This window comes from Balaenoptera musculus, chromosome 4 (assembly GCF_009873245.2).
Source record: "Balaenoptera musculus isolate JJ_BM4_2016_0621 chromosome 4, mBalMus1.pri.v3, whole genome shotgun sequence".
In the NCBI taxonomy this organism is placed as follows: Eukaryota; Metazoa; Chordata; class Mammalia; order Artiodactyla; family Balaenopteridae; genus Balaenoptera; species Balaenoptera musculus.
The window spans coordinates 63,572,349-63,599,696 of record NC_045788.1 but is presented as its reverse complement, the minus strand read 5'-3'; the positions used below and the strand labels follow the sequence as shown (position 1 = coordinate 63,599,696).

The window sequence follows — 27,348 nt, the reverse complement described above, 5'->3', positions numbered from 1 at the left end:
CCTTGAAGGCACCAGTGTCCCTTCTACCACAGGGCCTGTCTGTTCTGCTCCCCTGGCCTTTACTTGGTCAGCTTCTACTTCAGATTTCAGCCAAACTGTGGCTTCCTCAGGGAAGCCTTCCCTGATAACTCATTACAGGACCACACTCCTTTCCTTCCCAGTATGAATCTGAAATTATGCATCATTTCTATGAAGACCTTGTTAATAGCTGTCTCTCCCTCTCAACTGTAGGTACCATGAGAGCCAGAGCCATGGCTTTTTTGCCTGCTCTTAGAGCCAGAGCACCTAACACGGCACCTAGGCCTTCAGTAAATATGTGTGGAGATACTATGGTGAATGAGATATAGTTCCCCCAGGGAGGTTACAGGACATTTGGGGAACATCCCCCAGGGAGGTTACAGGACATTTGGGGAACAAACAAGTAGTAAGTTACAAGACAGTGTGATGAGATCACCCCTGGTACTAAAGAAACACTCTGGAGAGGCACCAGGTCCAGACTAGGGCAACCAGGGAGGGCTCTGTGCTGAGCAACAGAGAGCTTGTGATTTAAGGCCCTGAAAGCACTTCAGCAAGGTTGACATGTCGAGTGGGAGGCAGGACGTGAGAAGGATGAGGCTAGAGAGAAAGGCAGAGCCAGGAAGGGCTTCGCTGCGTGCTAAGGGGTGGTGGGAGCCATGGCAGAAGGGAAAGCAGTGGACCAGTGTGACCAGGTCATGGTGCAAGGATCTCCTGCCTGGGTGGAAGTGTGGAGGGCACACCAGGGGGTGGAACTGGAGGCCGAGAAGGCAGAGAGGAGTCTGCTGCAACAATAGCAGTGGGAAGGAATCGTACTGTCCCAGAACTCAGCCATCACCACGGGATGGAGAGGAGAGATTGCCTGGAGAGCTATTAAGGGGACAGCATATAGAAATTGATGTGTAAATGGATGTGGGACAGCATATAGAAATTGGTGTGTGAAGGAAAAATCTAGAATGACATCCAGGTTTCTAGCCTCAACACTGTGAGGATGGTTGATCTGCTGGGATGGGAACCACAGAAGAAGGGGCAGACCTAAGCAAACAAGGGCCTTCCAGGCAAAGGGAAGAGCACGTGCAAAGGCAGGGAGGCATAAACGTGGACTGTGTGTTCTGGGAAAATGAGAGAGTCCACTGATTTACTCCATCTCAACCCTCCTGGTGGTAACCTCAGCCCTGAGTCTTGCCTAAGCTCAGCCACTTCCGGCATGAGTCTGACTACCTGGGGCATCTATGAACACCTGTTCTGCTGGGGCAGCCCTAGCATGAGCCTCACGCAGGATGCTGATTCTTGCATCACTCCCCGCTCAACCCCCAGCCATGCTTCCCAATCACATCCCTCACATCCTTCCCCGGCACCTGATGCACTGAGGTTTATGTAAGTGGTGTCCTCCAGAGCCCAGTGGGTGTCTGGCTTCCTTCAACTTTCCCAGCTCAGCCAACATGCTGCTGTAGACCTACAGCCAGATTAAAACATACATGTTCTGATGTGCTTTCTCTAACAGTTCAGTCTGATGCTCCTTTACAACCGTCATGGGAGATAGGATTAGGAATCGGTGTGTTTGCAGGTCTGGGAGGTGGTGGAAGTGGCAAACTGGTACCCGGGTGCCAAATAACACCTGGGGGTTTTGCTTATTAGACACAATGTTATTTTTAAGCTTCTGAGCCTGAATGACTTGAGGCGAGGCATCTTCAGTTTTCCAAGTGCCCCACCATTTTCTGATATCTCAGACCCACCTGTTTTACTATTTATGCACCTGCCTGGCCTCTGAAGAAAGGAGGAGCATGGACTTGGAGCCACAGAGATCTGGGTTTGGATCCTGGCTGTGGAATGACTTTCCCTCTGTGAACCTCCATTTCTTCATCCATGAGAATGATAATACCTTGCAGGGTCTGTCTGAGGGATAAATGGGGTAAATGCTACTTATCATTAAAGATTAAAACTGTGCAAACTAATGTTTTTGAGCTATATGCTTTCACCCCAAAGGAAAGAATTAGGATGAAATGAGGATAAACAGGTGCAAGTTACAGGGAGACAGATTTAACTCAATTTGAAAGATTCCTTTGCAGTGGTTAACACACTGCAGATGGAAAAGATGGCTTTAGGAAGTAGTGAGTTCCCCATCAGGAGAAGAATTCAAACAAAGAATGCTATGGAGGGCTTCAAGCATTAGATCAGGGATAACTAGACAACTTGAGCCTTCTATAATCACATGGCATATGGTTCTCTCTTCCTCTTCATGGGTTGCAGATAAGGCCAACTTCGCAAAGCATCCACCCGTGGCTGTCCTGCCTCTTGGAACGGGAAATGACCTGGCCCGCTGTCTCCGCTGGGGAGGGGGTGAGTGTGCGTGGGAGAGGCCTTACCCTGGAGACAAGTGCTCCAGTCTACAGGGAGGCTCTGCAGAGCCTGGCTGAACTTCCCTCTTAGGGATCACATCCCACGGAGTAATACTCAACTCTGGAATCATTTCTACTCCATACGTTTTCCTTAACCTCCATTCCATGCCGAGGCCCGTGTCTACCCCTCACTAGATTTACTATCAGCCTGAAACTCAGCTTCGAGTCTGCCTCCCCCAGTAGAACAAGTCAACTTTAGGGTAGAATCTCCTCTGTCTCCCCTCCAGGGTTCATCCCAGTAGGGGCTCACTTAGGGATTTTTCTGCATGAAATTCCCCCTCTCCAAATTATTGATCTTCTGAATTAGGATTCAGAATGCAGACCGAAAAGCCACTTCGCCAGCTACTAGGGGCATCCAGATCATCTTAGGGCCCCGTGGCCAGGGGCCCTCATTTTGAAATTCACCTAAGGGGGGAACTCAGAATGGTAGCCAGCTTACAGGGCAATGGGCAGGAGCTAAGGAGAACTTTGCAAACTGCAACAGCCCCTGTGGAGCTGGGCGTGCTCCAGAGAGTGGAGAGGTTCAGGTCAGCACGTGGAGCAGACAGATCAGTCTGGCAGGCAGAGTTGGGGTGAGACTGCAGATGGCGGATCAGTTCCGAGAGTGACCCAGGACCAGGCCGGCAGCGGTCAGTGTGCGTGCTTGGAGGGCAGGGGCAGAGCAAGCAGGAGCCAGCCCTAGGAGGAAGTTGGCAGGCATGGGAAGAGCTCCCAGGGTCCTCAGCCACACACTGGGCTAGGGAAGGACCCTCTGTTCAAGAGGGGACAGGCAGACTTGTAGCCCCACGCTCTGGGCGTCTAGGCAGCATAGCGAGGCACAAATTTCACACAGACTTGTGCTCCCAGATGGCACCAAGGCCCTCAGCTACCTTGTCGGTATCATTGCTGTCTTGTGAGGCATCCCCTAAGAAGCGGACTAGAGCCCTGACAACTTGAAAATACTCTTCAAGGTTGTCCCAAAGGTAAGCAGGAACATGGAAGTGTTATTTGAAAGAAAAGATTGTCTCTCCCACTAACTTCTCACAGTTCTCTTGCTACATTAATTTTCTATTGCTACTATGTAATAGTAACAAATGATTATAAACATAGAGGCTTAAAACATCCATTTATCAGCTCACAGTCCTGTAGGTCAGAAGTCCTGGAACAGCGTGACTGGGTCTTCTGCTCAGGGCCTGACAGGGTAGAATCAGGGCACTGAACAGGCTGTGCTCCTCTCTGAAGACTCTGGGGGAAGAATTTGTTTCTAAGCTCATTCAGGTTGTTGGCCAAATTCAGTTCTTTGTGGTTGTAGAACTGAGGTCCCTGTCTCCTTGCTGGTTGTCAGCTGGGACCACTCTTAGATCCTAGAGGCCTTCCGTGTTCCTTGCCCGATGGATCCCTCCATCTTCAAAGCTGGCAGAAGAGACTCCCCCTTACCTCCAATCCCTCTCAAGCTTCAAATCTATTTCTTAAGGGAAAGCCCAGTCTTTCTAAGGACACACCTGATTAGGTCAGATCCACTCAGGATAACTTCACTTTCTTGAAGTCAGCTGTGCCATGTAATATACCAAATCATGACCGTGACTATCCCATCTTATCCACAGGTCCTGGGGGTTTGCTCAGTATATATACCCGTGGGGCAAGAAATGTGGGGACCGTCTTAAAATTCTGCCTACGGTGCTGTCCATCTCCGTCATGACACGGTCCTGGAACAGATGCTTAGTTCTCCCATGGGCAGCTTCCCGACCATCCAGCCCACCAGTTCCCCAGGGCTCACTTCAGCTACACAGGCCTGCCCATCTCTGGCCAGCACCCAGCCCTACCCCTGTTACTCTGGCTTCCAGATCACCCCAGCTTCTTTCTAACTACTCCATATTGTCCTCTCCTTCTCTGTGGCCCAGGGAACCTGAGTGGCTCTGGCCCACAGACACACTGGGGAGTCTCCTGGCCCCAGATGCCCAAGGGGTTCCTTGCCCTGACCGCTGCATCAGCAACAACTTAGCCTTTCTGCTCTGGGGGTAAATGCAGTGCTGTGCTCCACAGGTTATGAAGGCGGCAGCCTGACAAAAATCCTGAAGGACATTGAGCAGAGCCCCTTGGTGATGCTGGACCGCTGGCATCTGGAAGTCATCCCCAGAGAGGAGGTGGAGAATGGGGACCAGGTCCCGTACAACATCATGAACAACTACTTCTCCATCGGCGTGGTGAGTTGGCCAGGGATGGCTCTTCTGAATGGGAGACAAGTGCCCGGGTGGGCAGGAAGGGTTCTAGTCTTCCACTGTCCCCTCTGGGTCCCTATTCTTTACCTATCCCGGCTGCCCCCAGCCTCGACTCAGGTCCAGGCATCCTTGCATCTGGCCTGGGCATGGACATCCTTATCGCACCAAGCCCCGTCCATGATTATGGAGGAAGCTCCTGTCCCTATCATTCAAAAGACAGCACATTTTTCAAAAGACCTATTTACCCTTTGGATAATTCGAAGTAGTTAAAGAAAAGCGACACCAAGAAATAACCAAGGGCTGAGGTCAGAAGGAGACTCTCAGGTGAGCTTCCAGAATTGGAAATTCTGATCCTCCAGGGAAGACGTTGTCTCAAGCTGGCTCTACTGGCTTAGCTCTCAGAATTCCATCTCTCCTGTTCTCTCCCCTCATCCCAGCCCCACTCCCCACAATCCAAGTGCTCATAAGCCTCTGGGGCATCTCCTCCTGGCTGACCCCTCAGGCTGAGCTCCGTGTTCCCCCTGGTGCACCCACAGCCCTCTGTGCTCACCTCTGCCTTAGATTGAAGGCATTGTTCTAATGTGCCTGTCTCAGCCCTCCTGAAGTACACACACGTGCACGTACACACGCACACACCCATACACAGACACACACAGACACACACACGGGAGTAGGACAGCACCACGTTCCTCTTCCTCCCCTAGCTCCCATCACATGTAGCACAGCTCAGTTAGTTTGTTTTGTTGAACTCAGCTTCTGGTCCAAAGTGCATGGGGTGGACACTGCTTCCCAAACTGCTGGGGACAGCACTGGGGAGAAAAGTTATCGATCATTTCCATAAATAGAACTGGGGTTTGGGAGGAAGGCGCAACAAAGATACTAGCATTTATTGAGCACCTACTGTGTGCTCTCCACGGTGCTAGACTTCAGTCCTCACAGCAATCCTGCAGGTATTATTGTCCCCACCATCCGCACGTTACAGATGAAGCCTCAGGACACCGGGCGAGGAAGCGCACACACACTGTGCCTTGCTCCGAAGCCAGGTTCCTTCCTCTCTGCTTCTCTGTCTTGGGAATTATGCTGCCCGGTTTCATATGCACATAAGCCCCTCCAGACCAAGACTGTGTGATCTTCTCAGTCATCACCTGTGCCTCTTTTGCAAATGTTGGTGGTTTAAAAAAAGGAAAGAAAAAGAGAAATGATAGGTAGCTTGAGGGAAGAGCAGGGTTAAGGAAAGGGTTTTGTTTTTTAATAAGAAAACTAAAAGGAGAACCGTGAAAGAGAAAAGGAATGAATAATAATACCTTACATTTACGGGATTTAAAATTTACCGTATTCACAGATATTTTGATTCTTATGATTACACTGGAGGGCAGTACTACCTCCGTTCTGTAAGTGAGGAAATAGAGGATTAGACTAAGGGATTTGCCTTCATTTTCTGACTCCCAATGCCGCCCTCTTTTTCTATTACTGAAACAGAAGAGAGAGGCATTGCTGGACCCATGATCAGGCTCTGAGAGGATGGGGGCGCTGGACGAGAAACATATTCAGGGGTCTCTGCTGTCCTGATATGGTTTATCTCCCTAGCTCCCCTGCCCTCATGGGGGGGGAGACGTCTTTCCCTAGCACCCTCCAGCTCCTCCCCCAGTGACCTAGGCAGACCTCTCCCTCCTCTTCTTGACTCAAAAGCCCCTCTACTTTGGGACCACCTGCTCAGGCTCCACTTCACGCAGTCTTCAGCTTCTGCAAATCAGACTTGACTGACAGGTCTGGTGTTCGGGGGTCAGAGGACTTCTGGAGCACGGGCTTCCCATCTTTACAGTGTGACAGAAACTCGTGCCCTTTTCCTAAACCAGAGGATAACTTGCTGACAGGTACTGAGTACCTAATGCACACCAGGCACAGTGTCCCTATTGGTGGGTATAGCCCTTGCCCTTTTATATTTTGTAAGAAGGATCTGTAGCTTAGAAAGATAGAGACCAGTCCAAGCTGGTGAGCGATAGAGCCGGGAATCACTAGAGTCGAGTTCCAGAGCCCGCCTAGCTGTGGACCCTGAGCCATGCAGCCTCTGCACAGCCCTGCATCTCCATGCTGCCGAATGCAGCAGCATTGGGTGGGGAGGCAGGCCTTAAAAGTTAGTGCATGATGGCTCGCCTATACCCCACCCGTACCCTTTGTCAGAAATGCAGATTCCACCCCTGTGACAGATCCTGATTCATATTGATTCAGTTAGTCCAGGCAAGGTCTGGGAATTTGCATTTTTAACAAGCCCCTGAGATAATTGTGATGCAGACAGTCCCAATCAAGTCCTCAGTGAGTGAAGACAACCCCTTAGAACAGAGAAGGATGGTCAGAGGAAGTGGTTCTTCACAGGAGCAGAACCCAGATCTGAAGTAGATGACAGAGAGAAAAGATAGAAAGGAGGGGAAAGCAGCACCTGTAAGCCATGGGCCAGAAGTGAGAGCTGAGCCGCAAGACTGGGTGATCTGCCTGGGAGCTTCTAGATGGCAGGTTACACCCACGGCTGCCTTCAGAGTCCTCAGCCCCAAGTCTTAACATGCCCAGCTCTGGCTGCCAGAAAAAACAGGACTCCTAAGGCCTCCCTGTCCATGCGTGCCAAGCGCCATATGCAAAAAATGACATTCACTTAGTATTGCTGACCAAATGGATGACCATGCCGAAAAGGAAGATACAACTTCCCCTCAGCTAGATAACCAAGCCCTAATCCCAAAAGCCAAAACTGAGCATGGTTTTAATTCATTCTTACAAATAAGACGGAAGTGGGTGGGGGGATGGGAGGGAGGAAAAGAAGGAAAGGATACAGACCTAATTGTCCCCCAAGGAAATGCACAGAGGGACTTCCCTGGCAGTCCAGTGATTAAGACTCCGCACTTCCACTTCAGGGGGCTCGGGTTCTATCCCTGGTCGGGGAACTAAGATCCCGCATGCTGTGCGGTTCAGCAAAAAAAAAAAGGGAAATGCATAGGAACAGATTCTCCGTTTCATTCAGCGGTCAAGATATTTATTTGCCCTGGGCTCACCTATAATAATCCAATCGGTTCATCTTTCAAATTATGAAGAACTTCACAAAATCTTTCTGTTTTTTTTCATATACCTTTAGCTTGTGCGTGTTTAATATTTTATTGCAAAGCAGTGAAGAACCAGGATTGTTTTTATCTCACTAGTGTACCCTTAGCCTTGTCTCAATAAAATGCTTGCAGGGTTTGTGTGCTCACTCTTTAAAAGCTGGAAAGGGAAATTCTTGAGAAAACAAGTAGCCAACATGTAACCCTAAGAGAATCTGGGGCTGACATTTGCAGAAGCTCTTGCTCCCTATTTGACTTCCCAAACTTTGTAAGAGGAGAAGTAGTATGTAAACCAACTCCCAGTTTTACTTCCTTAAGATGATTAGAGTCGGACTCCTTTGGCAAAGAGAGCTGCAGTCTTCGCCTCTTTTGGAGGACCTGGAGTATCTTACTGACATCAAATGTCTGCTGCCCAGCATTTGTAAAGGTGGTGACAATGACCGATGCCATGGTGTCCCTAGGTGGTAAAGAATTCACCCCGCTGAGTTCACTCACTCCTCTTGGTGCCAATAGAACCCATTTAATAGATGGAGGGATAAACAGGGCAGACTCCTACCCTAATGAGAGAGTGACGAGGGCCTCACTGTCACCACATTCCCATCACCCACAAGACACGCCAGCTCCCCACCAATGAAGAGCTGAGATTGTTGGCCTTCTCAGCCCTGAGACCTGATAACACCCATTGGCAGGAGATTTTAAACACAGTCATTCAGGATGCTACTTCCTCTGACTTCTCTGGCCTCCTCATCCCTGCTCTTTATTTTTGGATTTGCAGAAATGTCAGGATGGCCAGGTATCAATGACAGGAAGTTTGGGGCTGCAAAGTAATTCCTGTGGTATGTGTAATTCTGAACACCTCAAAGGCTCTGCTTTCACTGAGCCTTAACAGGATAAGTAAACAGCTAATCCCTTGAGTCAATGAAATCTATTTCTGATGCTAGGGGAACCCAGGGGCCAAGGAGAGGCCACAGTCATCACTCTAACCCACACACCATCTTCTACCTTACATTCTGTACTTAGTAGACTTTACCAGCTAAGTTTCCACAATGGTAGACCCATTAAGGAATTTGTCAGAAAGTCATCATTTCCCTGCAGCCTTTTAAATTCCTTCAGCCTCAGGTTCCTGTCTGTCACCTATGAGAGCCAGGAAGGTACTTGAACAGTGGGACCCCCTGAGAGGTGTCTTGGACAAGGGGTCTACACTCTTTTTCATTCCCCAGTCTGCTGTCATTTTTCAGAACAAGCCAAATTCCAAATAATCTGTCTTATTGTCTCCTTTCTGTTTTTTTTTTTTTATCTCCATAGATTGCCAAAGTGACTTAGACCTACATTGTCCAGTATGGTAGCCATTAGCCATATGTGGCTATTGTGCACCTGACATGGGGTTACTCTAAGTTGAGAGATGCTATAAGTATAAAATACACATCAAATTTCAAAATTGTAGTATGAAAGAATTTTAAATATCTCAATGGTTTTTAGATTAACTACATGTTGTAGTGATAATATTTGTTAATTGAAATGTATTATTAAAATTAATTCCATCTGTTTCTTTTCACTTTTTTAATGTGGCTACTACAATTTTTTAAATTTATTTCTATTGGACGGGACTGGCCTAGACATCCAAATAGCTCAGAGTCCAAATGACTACTGCTTATATTTGGAAGGGGCACAAGAATCTTTTGTCCAACTCTGCACTTGGGAATTTTAGTTCAGGAAAGAGTAGCCATGTGTCCATACTGCTTTTATCTCCTTTTCACCCCACACCTCATAGAAAGGACCCTGGAGAATGAGGCCATCAGAAATGGGTGTGCAATTCCCACCTCCACCCACACTGTCCGAACAGAAGTCTCATTTTGCTGGAATTATTACAAGGAAGGGTTGGAACCATGGTAGCACTGGTTTCTAAAATTTAAATGAAGTCACTACTGAATGTAAGTACAGCCAGCTAGCTCAGTGCCTGGCACAGAGAAGCCCAGAAGAGGATGGAGGTGAATCTTGCCTCTCTTTTTAATCCCCAGGTAGAGAAATATGGTCAGAGTCTTTACCAGCATTGCCTTTTCAAAACTGAACAGCAAAGGACCTGCTCAGCTCCCTCTAACCACTTTGTGTATTTACCACAGGATTACATTGTCAAATTAGGAACCACATGCTTAACTAGTAATATTGTAAAGGCTGGTCTTTGTGAAAAGAAGCTTTGCAAAACCTAGTTATGAAAAAGAAAAAAAAACAAGGATAATCGGAACTACACAGAGGGCAGGGGCCTGTGCACATATCCCAGGGAATTAAAAAAACAGGAGCCAGTCATAACAGTGTTGGGGGCAGGGTACAGTGAAGTACAAATCGTGCCAGGCAACATGTGATTGCTTTTTTCTTTTCTTTCTTCTTTCTTTTTCCCTGACAGAAGAAAATTAGTGCTTCAAAAGAACACAAGTAGATGGAATGTTTTCTTGAATTCTAAAGAAGCATTTGACAGATGTCACATGAATCTTATTCAGAGTGTTCACGAAACTTGCTCAGAGGAGGGAACTGGGGGCATGAAGCGCTCCTGCCTGGAGAAGCTGTGCAGGCTGGATAGGCCCAGAGGACAGAGGCCCCCGCAAGGTGTTGCACCTCTCCCACCGTTGTCCACAGGGGTGCCTAAACTTCAACTCTTGATGTGTCTTAAACAAAAAACTAACAAAGAAATCAATAACTAGAGTTAAAATGTTAAATTCCTGATACATTGTTTCAGCAAAGAGTGTTTGCCAACCATAAAATAAGCCCATATCCTTGACTTGCCCTGTCCGCCTTTCAACAGGGGCTGCTAGCTGGGTTTACTTCTCTGCCAAGTGCAAATATTACAAAAGCTCCTCTTTGCCCCCAACTTCCCTCTGGATTTTCTGTCCCCACCCTTAGCCTGTATTTTACTCCCCACACACAGCACATGCTCAAAATAAGCTTCTTCACTGAGCTACACCTCCTGATGTTAAAAAAAATTTTTTTTTCAGAAATTTTCTTTTGTCAAATTTCCATATCAAGAAAAGGAATTAATATGCACTAGCTGAAAATTCACCGTGTGGAATTTGAGTTTTCTTTTAGCTACACAGTCCAGTAAATGAGTTTCTGTATCTTTTTTTTCCCTGCACAAATCTGAATCAGCTCCCTTGTTCTGTCGCCACTCCTCCCACCCTCCCCCACCCCACCCCCACCATTCCTAGCTCAATTAACCTGTTTACTTCTAAAACCCACCACCTGCCCCCCCCCCCAGATGTGCTGGGGGGAGGCCTGAGCTGTGAAGGCGGGGCGTAGCACATTCTTTTGCTGGAAAAGGAGACCATTAACAAGGGCGGAGGACCAACTTTGAGGAAGAAAGATGAGTTCAGTTTTAGGACTGAAATTCAGGTTTGGTTCTAGAGCGATTCACTGTGGAGACATCAGCAGCTACATGCTAGTAACAACTGTGAGAACTCGAGATGGCCCGTGGCATGGAGTGTAGGCTGCAGAACGGGCTCAGGGCTGTGAAGTCCTGCTCCGGGCATGGAGAGCCCGGAAGCATGGTGACATGAGAACTATCCTAACTGTGAGTTCTGAGGAGCAGGTGGCCAGAGTGCAGCAAAGGAATGTGCTAATAGGAGGACAGCAAAGTGTCCATAGAATGTGATAATGAGACTCTTACTGACCTTGGGGAGAGTTGTTTCCGTGGAGTGATCAAGAGGCAGAAGCCAGAAGTTTAAATATATTTTTAATTATCTGCTAAGCCTGTTATCCAATGCTACCAATTCTATCTACTGATATGGATGATTAAGAGTTAATATATAACAGCATCTACCAACATCAGTTTTCTGGTTTAGAGAGTTATGTAAGATGTTATCACTGGGGGGAGTTGGGTGAAAGGGACACAGGGACTCTCGGTACTATTTTTGCAGCTTCTTATGAATATTCCAGAATACAAAGTGTTTTTTTAAAGAGTGAATAGGGTGAGGCATTTGCAAACACTCACACTAAGCCCCACGTGGGCTTCTGCGTTCTCACTGCTCACAGACCCAGACACGCTCCCTGCCCCCAAAGGGCAGCCGCGTCCCCTCTCGCTCTCCCTGAACTCGGGCGGATAGAGAGTGAACATTGCAGGCTCTAACAGGATGGGGGGCACTCGCCCCTAACCTTGGACCTGGTGTCCAGCCTCTGTGGGGGCCTCCCTGGTCTCCCCTGTGAGATCTGGGGGATTTCGGTGAGAGCGTGTGCTCGCTTCCTTTCCTTCCACATTATGCAGGGTCAGGACCACTAACCAGGGATCTGCTTTCTGTCCCTTTGCCTTTCAGGATGCTTCCATCGCACACAGATTCCACGTGATGAGAGAGAAACACCCCGAAAAATTCAACAGCAGGTAAGAGGGCCCAGCGGGTGTAGCCGGGGCTGCACTGCCCACCTGCCCTGCCCGCGCGGCCACGGGCCTGTCCCAGGCCTCCACCTGCTTTCACCGAAATGTTCTCGGCCCGGCGGCTGCCCAGCGCTTTTCCTGCCACGTTGCCGGAAGGAGGGCTTCCATTTCCAAGAAGAAAGCAATGTCAGAAACCTGCCGCAGTCTGGTGGCCTGTCCCCTCGCAGAGGGTGATGTGCAGAGGGAGGGCCTGGGGCCAGGAGGGAGGGCGTGGTGCGCCCGCCTTGGGGAGTGGGGGTCTGCGCTTGACTAACTGGATCCCCCTCCTGGGGCGCGCCGCTTTCTCAAAACCAGCTGCTCCCAGCCCCAGTCCCTTGATTCCTCGGGTGAGGGGCTGGCAGGGGGGCAGAGGCCTCATCTTCCCCTCGTCACAAAGAGGAGGGGGGTGGCGGCTCGCGTCCCGGGCCGAGAGGGCCGAGAGGGCGGCGCCTCCGCCTCCGCCTTCCCTTCCGGCAGAGGGCAGCAGAGGGAGGCCATGCAGAGGCGGGGAGCCCACCCGAGCCCAGCCTCAGCCCGCGCACCTGTGAAGGCAGGCTGTGAGGTCCAAAAACCAAGCAGAAAAGAAAACCAGATCATTTGCAAAGTCAAACCATTCTGCCGGCGGGTGGCATATAGCTACCCTGGGATTGCTCAGTTACCTTTCTCCCTTCCTCCTTTTCCTCTTCTCCGTGGCTAATTTGCATTCTTTCTCTTTCCTTTTTGTTGGAGCTTATCTAAGTGACCACTTGATCCCACCCCCCCCCTCAGGCAGGTGGGGAGGAGAGGGGGTATTAATTTGGGCTCAGATTGAGTCTAAGAGACTTGACTTTATTTAGCCCGCCAAGCAGAAGTCCAGTGTTACCCGCACACGTTCATGTAAAGCCAGGCACTCCCACAGACCTCCATCATTTTCATCCCTCCTCCTTTCCCCGGACCCCATGGCTGGGAGGTTAACCAAGAATCAGAAAGTCTTTTTCGGGGTCAGAAACTGAACGTAATGAAGCTACTTTGACTTCAGGAAAAGTGATCTGTGGAGTCTAATAGTAGCTGAGCTAACCTTATTAGAATGTACTTTCACACACACCAAGTCAGCTCACAGAACACTATTAACATGTATATTTTCAGCCCCTACTCCTATTATAGTCACAGACTTACAGATCAACTGATGCTCTTCTCACAATCTTTTTCATTCTAATATATACACCAAAAAAATCACTTTAAAAAAATACTCCTTCTCTTCCATCCATTCCAGACTTTTAAGGTCCTCTTTTTACACAGATATCATTTTGCATACTCATGCACACATGCCTGATAGGATGCCAAGTGTTTGTGAAACCCATGGGGGGTTCTGTTCATTCACTCAATGAATGTATCTTTTGAAAACAGTACCAGGCACTGTTGTATAGGTGTTTTGGATAGACATGTGTAGGGGGCTCACAGTGCAGGGGTGGAGACAGACTGGAAAGTAGCATTGCAGAGTGATTTGTGTTAAATGATATGAATCAAGGTGACATAAAGCAAGGGCATGGAATTTGATGTGGAGGGTCTTCCAACTAGAGAGATGCCTGAACCAAGACACAGAAAACAAGTAAGTACTTTCCAGGTTGACAGAAAGAGAAGGTCAACCCAGCGAGAAGGAACCAAATGTACCAAAAGATCCAAAGGAGTGATGGAAAACAGCCTGCTTGGGCAAGAGCAAGCTATTCAGTGTGGTCTGTTGTGTGGTCTCCTTTAGTGGAAAGAAGCAAAACCTCCGTAGTTTGTAGAGAGCAAGGAAGCAGAAGGAGGGAAGAATTTCTCCATACTCCAAAAATCAATAGACAGGTCAACATATGACATAAATAGAGCAATCATCAATTATCCACATGATTAAGTACAGTTAGAAAGATACCTCTGTCAGAAGAAAGTTGTAACTGTTCATTTCAACCCAAAGTATGAACAGTTTCCCTGTGATCTGAATGACTGCTTTTCCTCCCCACTTCCCAGTTTCCATCAACAAGACTACTCTTTGCAGTTAGGTGTGCATCTTACTCTTCACCTGGTTGAGGTCAAGGTCATGTGGTCGCCTAAGGATGCCAGACACAGGGATTTGCATGTAAAGCCATGTGCCTACTAACAAGTGAAGACATAGTGGCGTAGAGGTAGGCCCTGTTTCACAAGGTCCGAGAACACTTCCTATTAAGAACTTTGAGTCCATGCTGCTTCTACCCTGCCTGCTTGCTCATGTTGAAAATACCCAGGAGTGCCCAGTTTGTCCACTGAGAGGCAGGCGAGCAGCCATGTTTTTCCAGGATTCCTTATTTAGCTTTGGAGATGGTTTTAAATAGGCAGGTGGTTGTTGCCATGGTTACCCCATTACACCAGCAGCTAAATTTAGGAAGGGCCACAAGGGATAGGAAGAAAGCTTGATACGGGGATTTGGAAATGTAAATGATATTATCAAACAAGGCTTCAGTTTTACTCAGCTAAACTTAGGTTTTCCAAAGAGTAGTCACTGCTTGGCTGGATGCCCTTACTGTTAATGCCTGGGACTAGGCCCTCAGGGATAACCCTGAGGTTAAATCTAGGGACTTGTAACTGTTTTGTTTTGCTTTGTTTTGAACAAGGGAATAAGACTAGTCAGGGCTAGAATTTATCAGGAAACTTGAATCTTTTGCGTTGCTCATTCGGTTTTCTGCGCTATTATAACAAGAATTCTTAACCTGGGTACAAGGGCTGCAGGAGCTCTGAAGACACCTTGGAATTGTATGTAAGATATTGAGTACATTTTTCTGGAGAGAATGTCCATAACTATCAGAAGGTTCTTGAAGGGACCCATAACCGCTCAAACTGTTAAAAGTAACAGTTCTGAGCCCTCTTTGAGTCCTAAGAGGCATCAAATTATGACTCAACTGTTGGGGTTTCAGGAAATTCTTCCCCCAGTGGCCTCTCGACATAGGTTGTTTGTTGGCAAGGAAGGTGGTTGCTTGCACAAAACTGTTGTTCCCTGTGGAATCGTTTTGTTCATGGAGTAAGAACCAGACCCAAGGATGCTGGATGATGAGCCAGGTGTGATGTCAAGTATTAGAAGACCTTCAATGGCAGGGATAGGGCTATATTGAGTTCATTCTACTTCCTAATCATTAACAGGCTAATTACTAATTGCTAACTGAGGAATGTTATGAAATTTATCATCTCATTGTTGGCATAAACAAAAGAGAGATTTAATTCACCTGAGATTATATAATGTGTTAGAAGGTGTTCTAGGACACAAGGGTAAATAAGACATGGTTCCTGCCTTCAAGGAATTCATAGTCTAGCAAAGAAAAAATAAACCTCAAATATTTTTTACAAAATGATTTTCACGTACAAGGAGGCTACATGTTGTAAGTCATAGAGTATACAGGAAGCTGTATAGTATAAGACACTTATTAATGGTCGTATCCTAGCATCACTTGTAAATGAATTGTTTAGAGTGCAGAAATTGTGTTGTAAGGGAACCAAACTAAGAACTTATTTTTTGAGCTCCTACTACATGCCAAGTGATAAACTAGTTATTTTAAATACATTAGAATAGTTGAATCCCCAAACTGCCCTACAAGGTAAATACTAACATTCCCATTTTACAGATAATGGAACTGAGGCTGGGAGAAGCCAAGTCACCCGGCCGAGGTCATACATCTTTTTAAGCAGTGGGGCTGATATGATTTAAGCTAGCTTCTAATTCTAGAGTTCAAACTCTGTTTTCTGCACTTGCTGTCTTCCATGGATTGCATCAAGCAAACACCAATTGTATATCAAACATTCTGATGGGTACTTTATACATGATCCCACCCAGTGCTTGCAATGACATGCAAGGGTAAATGCTACTGTCCCCATTTTAGAGATGAAGAAATTGAGGCTGAGGAAGGTGGAGCTAGTATCAGTTGGATCCACCTTTATGGATGGTCTCTATGTGGAAGTGCCTGCTGAGTTCCAGAGAGGGACCGCAGCTATCCCACCACTCTTACCTTGTGTGGTGGGACTCTTCTCCCTATCTCAGTGTCCACAGCAAGGAGCACGACTGACTACATGACTTGCGTGGCCCAGTGCAAAGTGAAGTGTGGGGCACCTTGCTCAAAATTCATTAAGAATTTCAAGTCAGTGACAGCAGAGCATTAAACCAACCACAGGGCCCTTCTCAGTGTGGGTTCCCATACAGCTATACAGATCTCACAGCCATGAACTGGTCCGAGCAAGGAGAGAGGAGATCAAAAAACGAAGACACATTTGCCAGGGCTCACAGAGTGGGGAGTTGGCAATAAAGGTAAAAGAATGGAGGAAAGAGGGTTTCAGTTAGGGGAGGAGGGGGATGGATTATCAGTCCCTCAAACGGGCGGTAGTCAGAATTAGCAGAGGAGCCAGCAGTGTCTTCCAGGTATCCAAGAACCAGTCCCCCACGAAGTTTCTGGACTCACTCTCTGTGAAGCGTTTTATATGTATGGGACAGATACATATAAGCTACCTAATTCTCATGTCACTGTCAGTGAGTATCCAGAAAGAGAAGTCTAACTATGGAATTTTTTCAGGTTTGCTCAGAAACTCAGAGCACTTGAGGAATGTGGTATTCCAAACCTGCTGAGTGCCATCCACTTGAATATGTCCCTCAGCAGTTTAGGCTGAAGCAAGATATTTCCTGTTAGGTCCTTGAAAGGGACCGAAAACAGAGCTTCATTCCTACCAGAAGCTGACCACCTTTCCCAAAAGCCCTTGAGTCATGAGCGGGCTGTGGAGTGTTCACTTTCTTGGAGCCAGGCCCGTGGAGTAGTTGATGAGGGGTTCCCCAGAAGCCCTAATGAAGCCTGAGTCCTTAAGAGGCTGGCAATACATCTTGCAAATAACTAAGCCCTTAATAGGTATTTATAGAATGAGGCAGCAGGGTATAGTCTAAGTTGGCATCAGAACTTGGCCCTGCCACTTACTAGCTATGTGACCTTGGGCAAGTTACTTAATCTCTTTAATCCTTTGCTTCCTCCCCTGAATCTTACAAGGTTGCTATAAGTATTTAATGAGATAATGTGTAAGTACATGGCACATAGTAGGTTCTTAGTAAATATTTGTTGTTGCATATTATTGAATGACAAGCAGGAGGAAAGCGTTGCCTTAAATTTGCCAGTAAGGCATTGACAATAAAAGCCTTTTCTGGTGGAGTGGCAAGTGGAATTCAGTTATAGAGTCTTTGCTTCATTGACATGGCCCTTGACCTGAAAAGTTGGAGGACAGCTAAAAGTTGGAGGAGACTCCAGCTGTGATACATTGAATCTGTCCAAATCCTCTTAGGGGTGGGAAGATGGCACCAGTTAGCCAGGATTGGATTGGATTCTACAGACTGAAGCTGTAGAAAAAATCCCCTTCATTGGCTCCATGGGTGTCCAAGAGGCAGAGATTTGGGGTCTGAAGACCAGGGAGTTTAAGTCCAAATGCCAATTTCAGGCTAGAGGTAAGATTGAGGTAGGGGTCACAGACCCCTGTTGACATATAACTGGAGGAACAGGGTAGGAGTGAGTAAGGGGGAGTTGCAGGACAGGTGCCATGCGCTCCATGGAAAATCTGGGCTTACCAGCTGGGGCCATGGAGTGCACGGTTGGTGGGTAGGTGGGTGGCCCAGGGCAGTCAGACGCTGGAGGCGTGATTCCCCTTCCTTCGCTGATGCTAGCTCTCCCCTCACCCTCCGAGCATCTCTTCTCCCACTTTAGATGGACACAGAGATGTTCTGTGGGAGGCAAAGCAGAAGCCAGCAAAGCTCAAGCCATACAATTCTGGAAGCAAAAAGGCCTCCTCTCTTGAATACCTGTAGCATGCTCTGCAATCACAAGCACAAACTGTATCACCATGTACTTAAGATATTCTTTTTGTATCTAAAAATGAGACCATTCTAAGCTATTCTTTCCAGGAACCCTGTGAGGGAGCCCAGTGTTACGGCCCAGATTTTTGACTTTCCCAAAGCATAAATGTACAACAGCAGCAGATACATCAGGGTTAAAATCTTCATTCTGTGCCTGAATTGGGTTTGCTTCTTCTTATCTAATACTCAGCAGCCCAAGAAAGACCTGCCCTAGGTAGGACTCAGAAGGCCAAACTGTCTGCACCTGTTTGCTTAAATATATCAAACTATTTTTTTTCAAACATGTAGGATTCAGAAAAGCCCCAAGTGAAGTTGATTATGGCATTTTCTGTTTTTATTCTTACTCCCCTATGTATTTATAAAGGAAATGCAAACCTTATGCTTTGTGTTCAAGTACCTTCAAGTCTTCAAGTCAGGTCTGACAGAACCACTTACTTAATTAGTCGAATGTTTCTATACTAGCCCACAAAAATGTTTTATCCCCCATCCCTCCTAGAGAGAGACACAGCTAGTGAAATGAATGAAATATGGGTTCGTGTTTTTTTCACCAGGCGTTCATCATTACGCAACTGCTGAAGACCAGGGTTTTTTTGGCTGTCTTATTTGTTTACAGTCAGCCCTTGATTATTTGCAGGAATGAGGGAACAGCAACATAGATCATTTAAAGCTGTGGATGGTCAGAGATTTTAGCAGGCTGCTGTTAATCTTTGTGTGCAGGTCTCTGCTCTAAAGATTCACAGTGTTTTAAATGATATGAAATCACATGGACTCTTAACATTTCCTTCATTTTCCCCCTGGCTCCCCAGTCCACGTTGGAACAGACAGCACAACTTCTCAGACTGGTACAAACAAGCAGCCTATGATATCTCAAGGCTCCTTACAAAGTTGCTTGTTCGCCAGAACAATTCCTTACTGTAGCTTAACAGGCCATTTCTTCTAGCCCCCGCCAGGCTGGAACATATCCTGCCAGGTACGATTCATGTCAACGAAGAGTGGAATCAGTTTGTGATGATATCAGAAGGAACTTGAAAGCCAGCTTTGTTTTCAAGTCTTTAGGCCAGATATTCCAAAAGTTATCAGTATTTATTTATTGATTGCTCTCTAGAAATATTTCCATCAAAGAGCTCAAGATATAGTATATGATGAAGTTCAGAAGGGTTAAGGTCAGCATGATAACCTCATGGAAGAAAATCAAAGTACACAAATTGACAGTAAGGTGGGAACTGGCTAGGTCCTCAAATGGGTGTTGACAGTCTGGATGCTTTCCAGAAGGGAGAGGTCAGGAAAGTGCTGGAATCTGAAACCATGTCTTATAAGGAAGGGCTAAATTGGGGATTGTTTCACCCAAAGAAGAGAAGACTTAGGAAGAAGTGATTATTGGCCTCAAATATTTTAAAAGTGCTTCTCATAAAGGAGGAATTAGGTTACTTTGAGTGAAAAATCAATGGGAAAAGTGACTGGGTAGACCAATTTGAGCCCCATATAAAGGACATCAATTCCACCAGTTAAGGCCATCCTCAAGTGCAGGGGGCTAATGGGTAGGGGAACAGTGAGTGAGTGGGTGAGTTTTCACATGTTATGCCCAAGCAGGCACTGGACAATCATTTTGGAGCTCCAGGGGAGCCAAGTGCCCAGGAGGGAAGGTTCTGTCATCAGACAACCTGGATTCAAATGCTGGAGTTGCACTAACCACTTGTATGTGATCTTGACCAAGCTACTCTTCTAAACTTCAGTCTGCTCACCTGTAAAATTGGAATATAATACTGTATTAGTTTCCTACGACTGCTGTAACAGATTACCACAAACTAGTGGTTTAAAACAACACACATTTATTACATCACGGTTTTGGAGGGCAGAAGTCTGAAATAGGTCTCACTGGGCTAAAATCAAGGTCACATCAGGGTAGCATTCCTTTCTGGAGGCTCTAGGGGAGAATAAATTTCCTTGCCTTTTCCTGCATCTAGAGGCTGACCACGTTCCTTGGCTTGTAGCCGCCTTCCATCTTTAAAGCCAGCAATGGCCAGTCAAGTCTTTCTCACGTTGCATCCCTCTGACAGTCTCTCTTCTGCCTCCCTCTTCCCCTTAAAAGATTCTTGTGATTACATTGGATTCACTCGGATAACCCAGGATAATCTCACCCCTCAAGGTCAGCTGACTGCCAGTTTAAATTCCAACTGCAACCTCAATTGCCCTTTGCCACGTAACGTAACATATTCATATTCACAGGTTCCAGGGGTTAGAACATGGACATCTTCAGGATATTATTCCGCCTACCACAAGTGCCTTACCTCGTAGAATTATTTTGAAGATCCAATGAAACAGTGCATTTAAAATGCTTGTTACAGAGGTTCGGCACGTCAGTGCCAGCTATTATTATTATTAACATTCTTATTATTACAAAGACAGAACCCACATAGATAATAGTCATGTTAAATGACTCAGAAAAGCCCTTAAAACTCTGAGATTTGGAGATTCTCTAAGAGGGACAGGTAAATATCTATTGGTCATAGGGTAGGAGTCATCAAAAAAACATGACTTTTTTTCATTTATCTTGACAGAGTCTCTTCAATAAAATAACAGTACAGGTATCATTATATAATTTAATAATATATCATATAGTATTATATCATAGTATATTTCAAAATCATTATAAATAATTTGTAAAGTTCAGAAAAGTTAAAGGAAAAACCAATCACTCATTTCCATCACTCAAAAACATAATATTGCCATTTTCGTGCTTTCCAGCAGTTTACTTGATATATGTATTTTAAAATAATTAGGATAATATGTCCTTATAAAGTTTTATGTACTATTTATTTATTTATTTATTTATTTATTTATTTATTTTTGGCTGTGTTGGGTCTTCGTTTCTGTGCGAGGGCTTTCTCTAGTTGTGGCAAGCGGTGACCACTCTTCATCGCGATGCGCGGGCCTCTCACTGTCGCGGCCTCTCTTGTTGCGGAGCACAGGCTCCAGACGCGCAGGCTCAGTAGTTGTGGCTCACGGGCCTAGTCGCTCCGCGGCATGTGGGATCCTCCCAGACCAGGACTCGAACCCGTGTCCCTTGCATTAGCAGGCAGATTCTCAACCACTGCGCCACCAGGGAAGCTCTCTACTACTTTTTTTTTTTTTTTTTTTTTTAAAGGGAATTTTAATAGGAAGTACTGTTGACAACACATGGCTTTCTTTTTTTTTTTTTTTTTTTAATAGCTACTTTATTTATTTATTTATTTTATTTTTGGCTGTGTTGGGTCTTAGGTTCGTGCGAGGGCTTTCTCTAGTTGCGGCAAGTGGGGGCCACTCTTCATCGCGGTGCGGGGACCGCTCTTCATCGCGGTGCGCGGGCCTCTCACTATCGCGGCCCCTCCCGTTGCGGGGCACAGGCTCCAGACGCGCAGGCTCAGTAATTGTGGCTCACGGGTCCAGCTGCTCCGTGGCATGTGGGATCTTCCCAGACCAGGGCTCGAACCCGTGTCCCCTGCATTAGCAGGCAGATTCTCAACCACTGCGCCACCAGGGAAGCCCCACATGGCTTTCTTAAAACTCATTCTACTTTTTTTTTTTTTTTTTTTTTATTTATTTATTTATTTATTTATGGCTGTGTTGGGTCTTCGTTTCTGTGCAAGGGCTTTCTCCAGTTGCGGAGAGCGGGGGCCACTCTTCCTCGCGGTGCGCGGGCCTCTCACTGTCGCGGCCTCTCCCATTGCGGAGCACAGGCTCCAGACGCGCAGGCTCAGTAGTTGTGGCTCATGGGCCCAGCCGCTCCGCGGCATGTGGGATCTTCCCGGACCGGGGCACGAACCCGTGTCCCCTGCATTGGCAGGCGGATTTCTAACCACTGCGCCACCAGGGAAGCCCCCCTCTACTACTTTTTAAACAAATTTTCCTTATTCAAATAAAGGCTTATTGTAGAAAATTAAATCATATTGTACCCCCCCAAAAAATAAACGTTATTATCATTCTAATGTATTTTCCTTCAGCACTTTGCTGCACAATTTTATTTACTTAAGATGACATGGTATACACTGGGTTAAAACATTATTAACCCAGTAGCACTTACAGGTTATAAAAGAAAAATGATATAAAGGAGCTGATTGGAGTGAGTTTATCTGCAGTGGGAGTTTTATTGTCTTTTCCAATTTAAAAAATTCCAGTGATTTTGTTCAGTTAATATGAGAGTTTTAAAGATGGTATTACTCAAGTCCCTTTGCAAATGAAATAACTACTTGATATGTTATGCAGTTCTACTTTTGTGGAGAGCAAATGAAAAGATATAATTCTCTTAGCACAGTTCCTGGTCCTGTACATAGTTTTGCTATATCTGAAAAAGACCAGTTTGTGTTTTATGTGACCATCAGAGGTAGCAAGAATTGCCATCTGGACTCTGCAGTGGTGTAGTTTTTTAAGGATGCATGACTATCAGGCTGTATTGAAGTGCTCACGAAGGTGATAAGCCCAATATAATCAGCATCGCTCCAACTCATACTAACAATAGGAGCCATCATTTATTGAATGCTTTCAAGAGTTTTATGTGTATTATTTTTAACTGGTACAATTCTCCAAGGAGCACATAAATATTATTGCTCCATTTTACAGATGAGAATATTGAGGCTCAGAGAGATTATACAACTTTCTCAAGAACGTACAACTAATTAGGGGAGTGGCTATTCAAACCTAGTCTGTCTGACTCCACAGCTTCCATTCATCCCACTACACTTCCTGCATCCCTGAATGCCCAGTTTGGTGCCCCATGACCAAAGACGCACTCAGGAAAGAGACAAGAGAAGAGCCGCAGAGACAATTAACAAGGCCCATGAGAAAACTTTTTTAAAAAATCATTTTTCCCGGAGAGGAGAAACAGAGAATGTGTTGGGAATGGGCCTCAAGGGTGTGAAGGATTCAGAACAGGAAATAGTGACCACACCTCCTTACTCTTCCTCTTGGCTCAGGAAAGAATGCGAGGGGAAGAATGTACTTCTAAAGTGAGGAATTGCCGTTTGGAATGGGAGGAAGAATCTCCTGGCTTGGAGACATATTAAAGGCTAAAATGAGTTATTGAGAGAAGTATTGTGGAATGTCTTGCAAAGATTTCTAAAAACAGAAGACAGCCTCATTCATCTGGGCTGACAAACACATCATCTTCTCTGAGCCCAGGAGTGAGTCATTGTGCTACCAAATGGGAGCCCCTGCTTTCCACCCCACCAATGACCAGGGGTCCCCGAGAAACCTCTCACCCGCTTTATTCCTCAGTTCCCACTTGGGCCCCAAGATGACTGCTCCTCAGCATGTCCTCAGCAGCCCCCTGGCCCATCCTGATGCTCTTCCCTCTCAGGCCCACCCTACCTGGAGCTGCTCGTGGCTTTTGTCCCATTTCTGCCCCATGAGAATCTGCTGCCACAACCCACATCCCATTTTATAGAATTTAAATGCACCTGCTTTGCCTTCAGGGCCCTTTATAAAGTTCTCCTTCCCAAACACCGGGCCAGTCTTACTGTTTGCTTGCTCCGTTATTCCCACCTTCCCCCACGTGCCCTTAATTTCTCAGTCTAGGATGACATCTCCTTCTGGGACCTAATCATCACCTAGCACTTGTTTCAAGATGCACTCTAAAATATTCTGAAGAGTCCCTCCCTGCCCACCCCCAGCCCTGGCCTCTGCTTTTTCTTAGAATCCATCTATAAGGTTTTTGACACATTTTTTCCTACTTTGATTTTTCCTCTTTGTCTTCTATAAGTCATCATTTTGGCACCAAACTCTCTCTACCTCGTTCACAAGCTTGCTCACTCAGAGCAGGGTCTGAACCCTTTGGGGATCCACTGACTTAAAACCAGAAGGGTGGTGCTGAGCACATGCCCTCATTCGGCCAGAACGTATTGAGCATCTATTCTGTTAGCATGATGCTGGGGCCAAGAGGAAAGATGGATTACCACAGGCCCTACTTGCCGAAGTCCGTGGGCCTAGTTGGGAAGATGAGCATATAGAGAGGCTCTTAGCAAGTGTATTAGTTTCCTAAGGTTGCCGTGACAAATTACCACTAACTGGGTAGCTTAAAGCAACAGAAATTTCTCTCTCACAGTTCTGGAGGCTGGAAGTCTGAAACCAAGATGTCAGTAGGGTTGGTTCCTTCCCAGGCTCTGAGGGAGAATCTGTTCCATGCCTCTTCGCTTGCTTCTGGTGGTTGCCAGCAATTCTTGGCATTCCTTGACTTGTAGTTGCATCACTCCAATCTCTGCCTCTGTCTTCACATGGCATTCTCCCTCTGTGTTTCTGTGTCTCTCTGTCCAAATTTCCCTCCTCTTATAAGGGCATCAGTCATTGGATTTGGCCTGCTCTAATCCAGTATGGCCTCCTCTTAACTTGATGACATCTGCAAAGACCCTATTTCCAAATAAGATCACATGCTGAGGCAGTGGGGGTTAGGACTTCAACAGATCTTCTTGGGGAACACAACTTAACTCCCAATACCAACCCTCCCTCAAACCCTCACAAGGGATGGAAAAACCATATAATATGGTGAGCCTTGTTTTAACAAGGGGACATGAATAATGAATGGGAGCACCTAACTGGGAAAGTGGGATGAGACTTCGGAAAGAAGGTTACGTTTGAGCGTGAGCTTGAGAGAGAAATGGGAATTCACGAGGACAGGAGCTGGGTGTGTGCTAGGAGGAGGGAAGCAGGCTGGGCTAAGGGCAGAAGTGTGAGAAGACGGGAACACAAGAGGAAAGGAGAGTGGCTCTGAGGTGAGGTGGAAGGCAGCTACAGCAGGGTCTCGGTGCTCTGCACAGGAGTTTGCACTTTATCCTGTAGGTGAGCGGGTGGATGGTGAGGTAGTGAGTCAGCAAATGCTTTTTGAAAATATCAATGTTGAAAATATCAATGAAGGGATAAATTATTCTTCCAAGTATTTCCAGAGCCAAAATGTCAGGGTTCCTGAAACACGGGGACCTTTATATACTGAGCCTTGCTGAAGGGTTAGGCTAGTGCAGGCTGTTAAATCAGACAGAGACCCAGGGAGAGAGGAGGAGAGGTAACCCCAGGGGGAAACGGAAAGAAGAGGATAGAAATAAGGGGAACCAGCTCTGCTAACCTGGGGGAGTTAGTACATATCAGGGCCAGAAAAACTATGGAAACCAACCAACTTTCGTACAAACTCTAAACCTTGATGCATGCTGTTTGCTTGTGGAAGTAGAGATCCATTTTGAAAAAAAATCCATAAGTCAGTCTCTCTTTTCTGCCACCACAATTTCAGATTCTCTCATGCAGAAGTTGACTTAGGTGGCTTTTAAACTTAGCAGAATGTGTTTTTTTGTTTGTTTGTTTTTAGCTCCAGAGAAAAGAATATCAGATCTTATTCGCCCTTAATCGTACTTTACTAATTAAAACGTTGGAGAATTACTGTCCTTTTGTATAAGGGCATTTCTGTGATACAGAGTCCATCTTTATATTTAGAGCTGATGTGATTAGCGTATTCATTCCAATATATTTTCCTTAAACTCTTCATACTTGCACATGTTTTATTAAAAGGAGTTTGGAAGAGTAATAGATACTCTCAAGAAAGATTCAAGTGATTAATTCCTCATTTAAATCAACATCTGCTAAAGAAAATTTTACTGCATTCATTATTTGGCCAAAGGAAATTCTGAATTCATCTTCTTGCTATACTTATTAGGAAACTCAGTAACTCTCTTTCGTGAAATAAGTGAATTATCTCTCAAGAAACCCTGAGCAAATGGCTTTACAACTCCATATCTCAGGCTGTGTCACCCTTATGTGAAATGTAGATGCTAATCCCTCACGAGTTAGTCACTTCTCTGATTCTTAATTTTCTGGCATGTAAATGGAAATTACAATGATCTCACAAGATGCTTATGAGAATTAGAGTAGATAAATAAATGGATTTGAAATGTTTCAGGTGCTGGTGTGATGCTATTTGTTATACAGGAATTTGTCAGGAGGACATACAGCAGTATATGTGTGAGTACATGGCAGAATCTCTCATTTAAATGCATAGTGTTGTGATTCTTACCTATAATAACAACATATAGAATCTTAGCTCTGGACTGGATTTTAGGTTTTACCCCCCTTCCCAGTATAAGCATCCCTTCTACAAACATCACTCTGAGAGAGGTCTTCAGAGCTCTACTTTGAAGATTACAGATCTCTACTTTGAAGATTGTAGGAGTGGTGGTGGGGGTTTTTATTTGTTTTTTGTTTTTTGTCTTTTTTGCCTTACCACTTCACATTTTACTAAGAAAGCCTTTTCCCGATCTTCTAATGCTCTTCAATGAATGAGGGGCTCTCCTCGTTCCAAGAGTGTACTTATACCCTCAAGTTGTCAAAGTATCAGGGGCTTAACATAATTGCTGAATATTCATGTTTATTGAACCTACACTTAGGTTGAAATTCCTCACTGTCTAGTAACAAGATGTTTTCTATTCTGTTGAATGAAGAGTCCCTTTAATCTTGAAAGTGGACCATTTTGGAGAGCGTTCCAAAGTGCCAATCAAGCCAAGTACCCTACCTTGCCTTTGAACTCAATGAGCTGAAAGTGTGTCTGTAATCTCCAGCTTTGGGTTACCACAGGGCAAGAGGTGGTAGGAATGTCATGGATAAATTAAAACCCCAAACTGTTAATCTCAGTGAAACTTTTATTGGAGCCATCAACACAGAGCATTCTAGTTAATCAGGTTCTCCCTTTTGTCTTCTGTCCCACCCCATCCCTGAACTTGGGTAGGGAGAGGGGTGGAGGCTTCTTATAATCAGGGTTTCTGCAAACACTTGCAGGGTTGGGGGTGAGGAAAATACAACAGGATGCCCTCCAACTTGAGCCGATGGCCTGGTTCATGATTTGTACTTATAATCATGTTCCCCACCCAACTGGAGATGAGTGTACTACAGAAAAATTAAATGACCAACAGTAAGTCAATGGGTTAGAAAAGAAGAAGAGATTTGGGGACTGGATAACTTGTCCCTTAATTATCAAGACTTGATAGTATAATGTTAACATTCATAATAACCATCCATGTGTGCAAAGTGGGAAATTCAGGGGCAAGGTAAACATGAACTTAAGCTACTTCTGCAGTAGTTAAAGGACAAGTTCATTACTTGGTGTTCCATGATTGCTGAATAGTTGATAACTTACCAGGTTGTACCTGATTTATAAACATAGAACAACTGAAAAAAATTTTCCCCCGAAAAGGTGGGCTTGGGTTGATATTTCATTTCTGTGCACATGATCTTTACAAATACCAACAGCTTCAGCTCTTACTGTCCTGCAGCTGGTCAGACCTTCAAACCAGACACATATTAGGACTCATAACCAAAGGTACCAGAGCACAGATGGAAAGGATCAGATTGGGAAGGAGGTGGGAGAGACACTTTTGAGGCAGCT

General features: G+C 45.8%; 1 protein-coding gene across 1 annotated transcript in view; it reads left to right on the top strand.

Annotated features, from left to right (window-relative positions):
- Positions 1-27,348, top strand: part of DGKG (diacylglycerol kinase gamma) — a 198,975-nt gene that overhangs the window by 104,814 nt on the left and 66,813 nt on the right. The window contains exons 18-20 of the mRNA XM_036851756.1: positions 2,266-2,355; positions 4,437-4,597; positions 11,997-12,061. Coding sequence (XP_036707651.1) covers positions 2,266-2,355; positions 4,437-4,597; positions 11,997-12,061 — 316 coding nt within the window. The remainder of the gene's footprint in view (positions 1-2,265; positions 2,356-4,436; positions 4,598-11,996; positions 12,062-27,348) is intronic.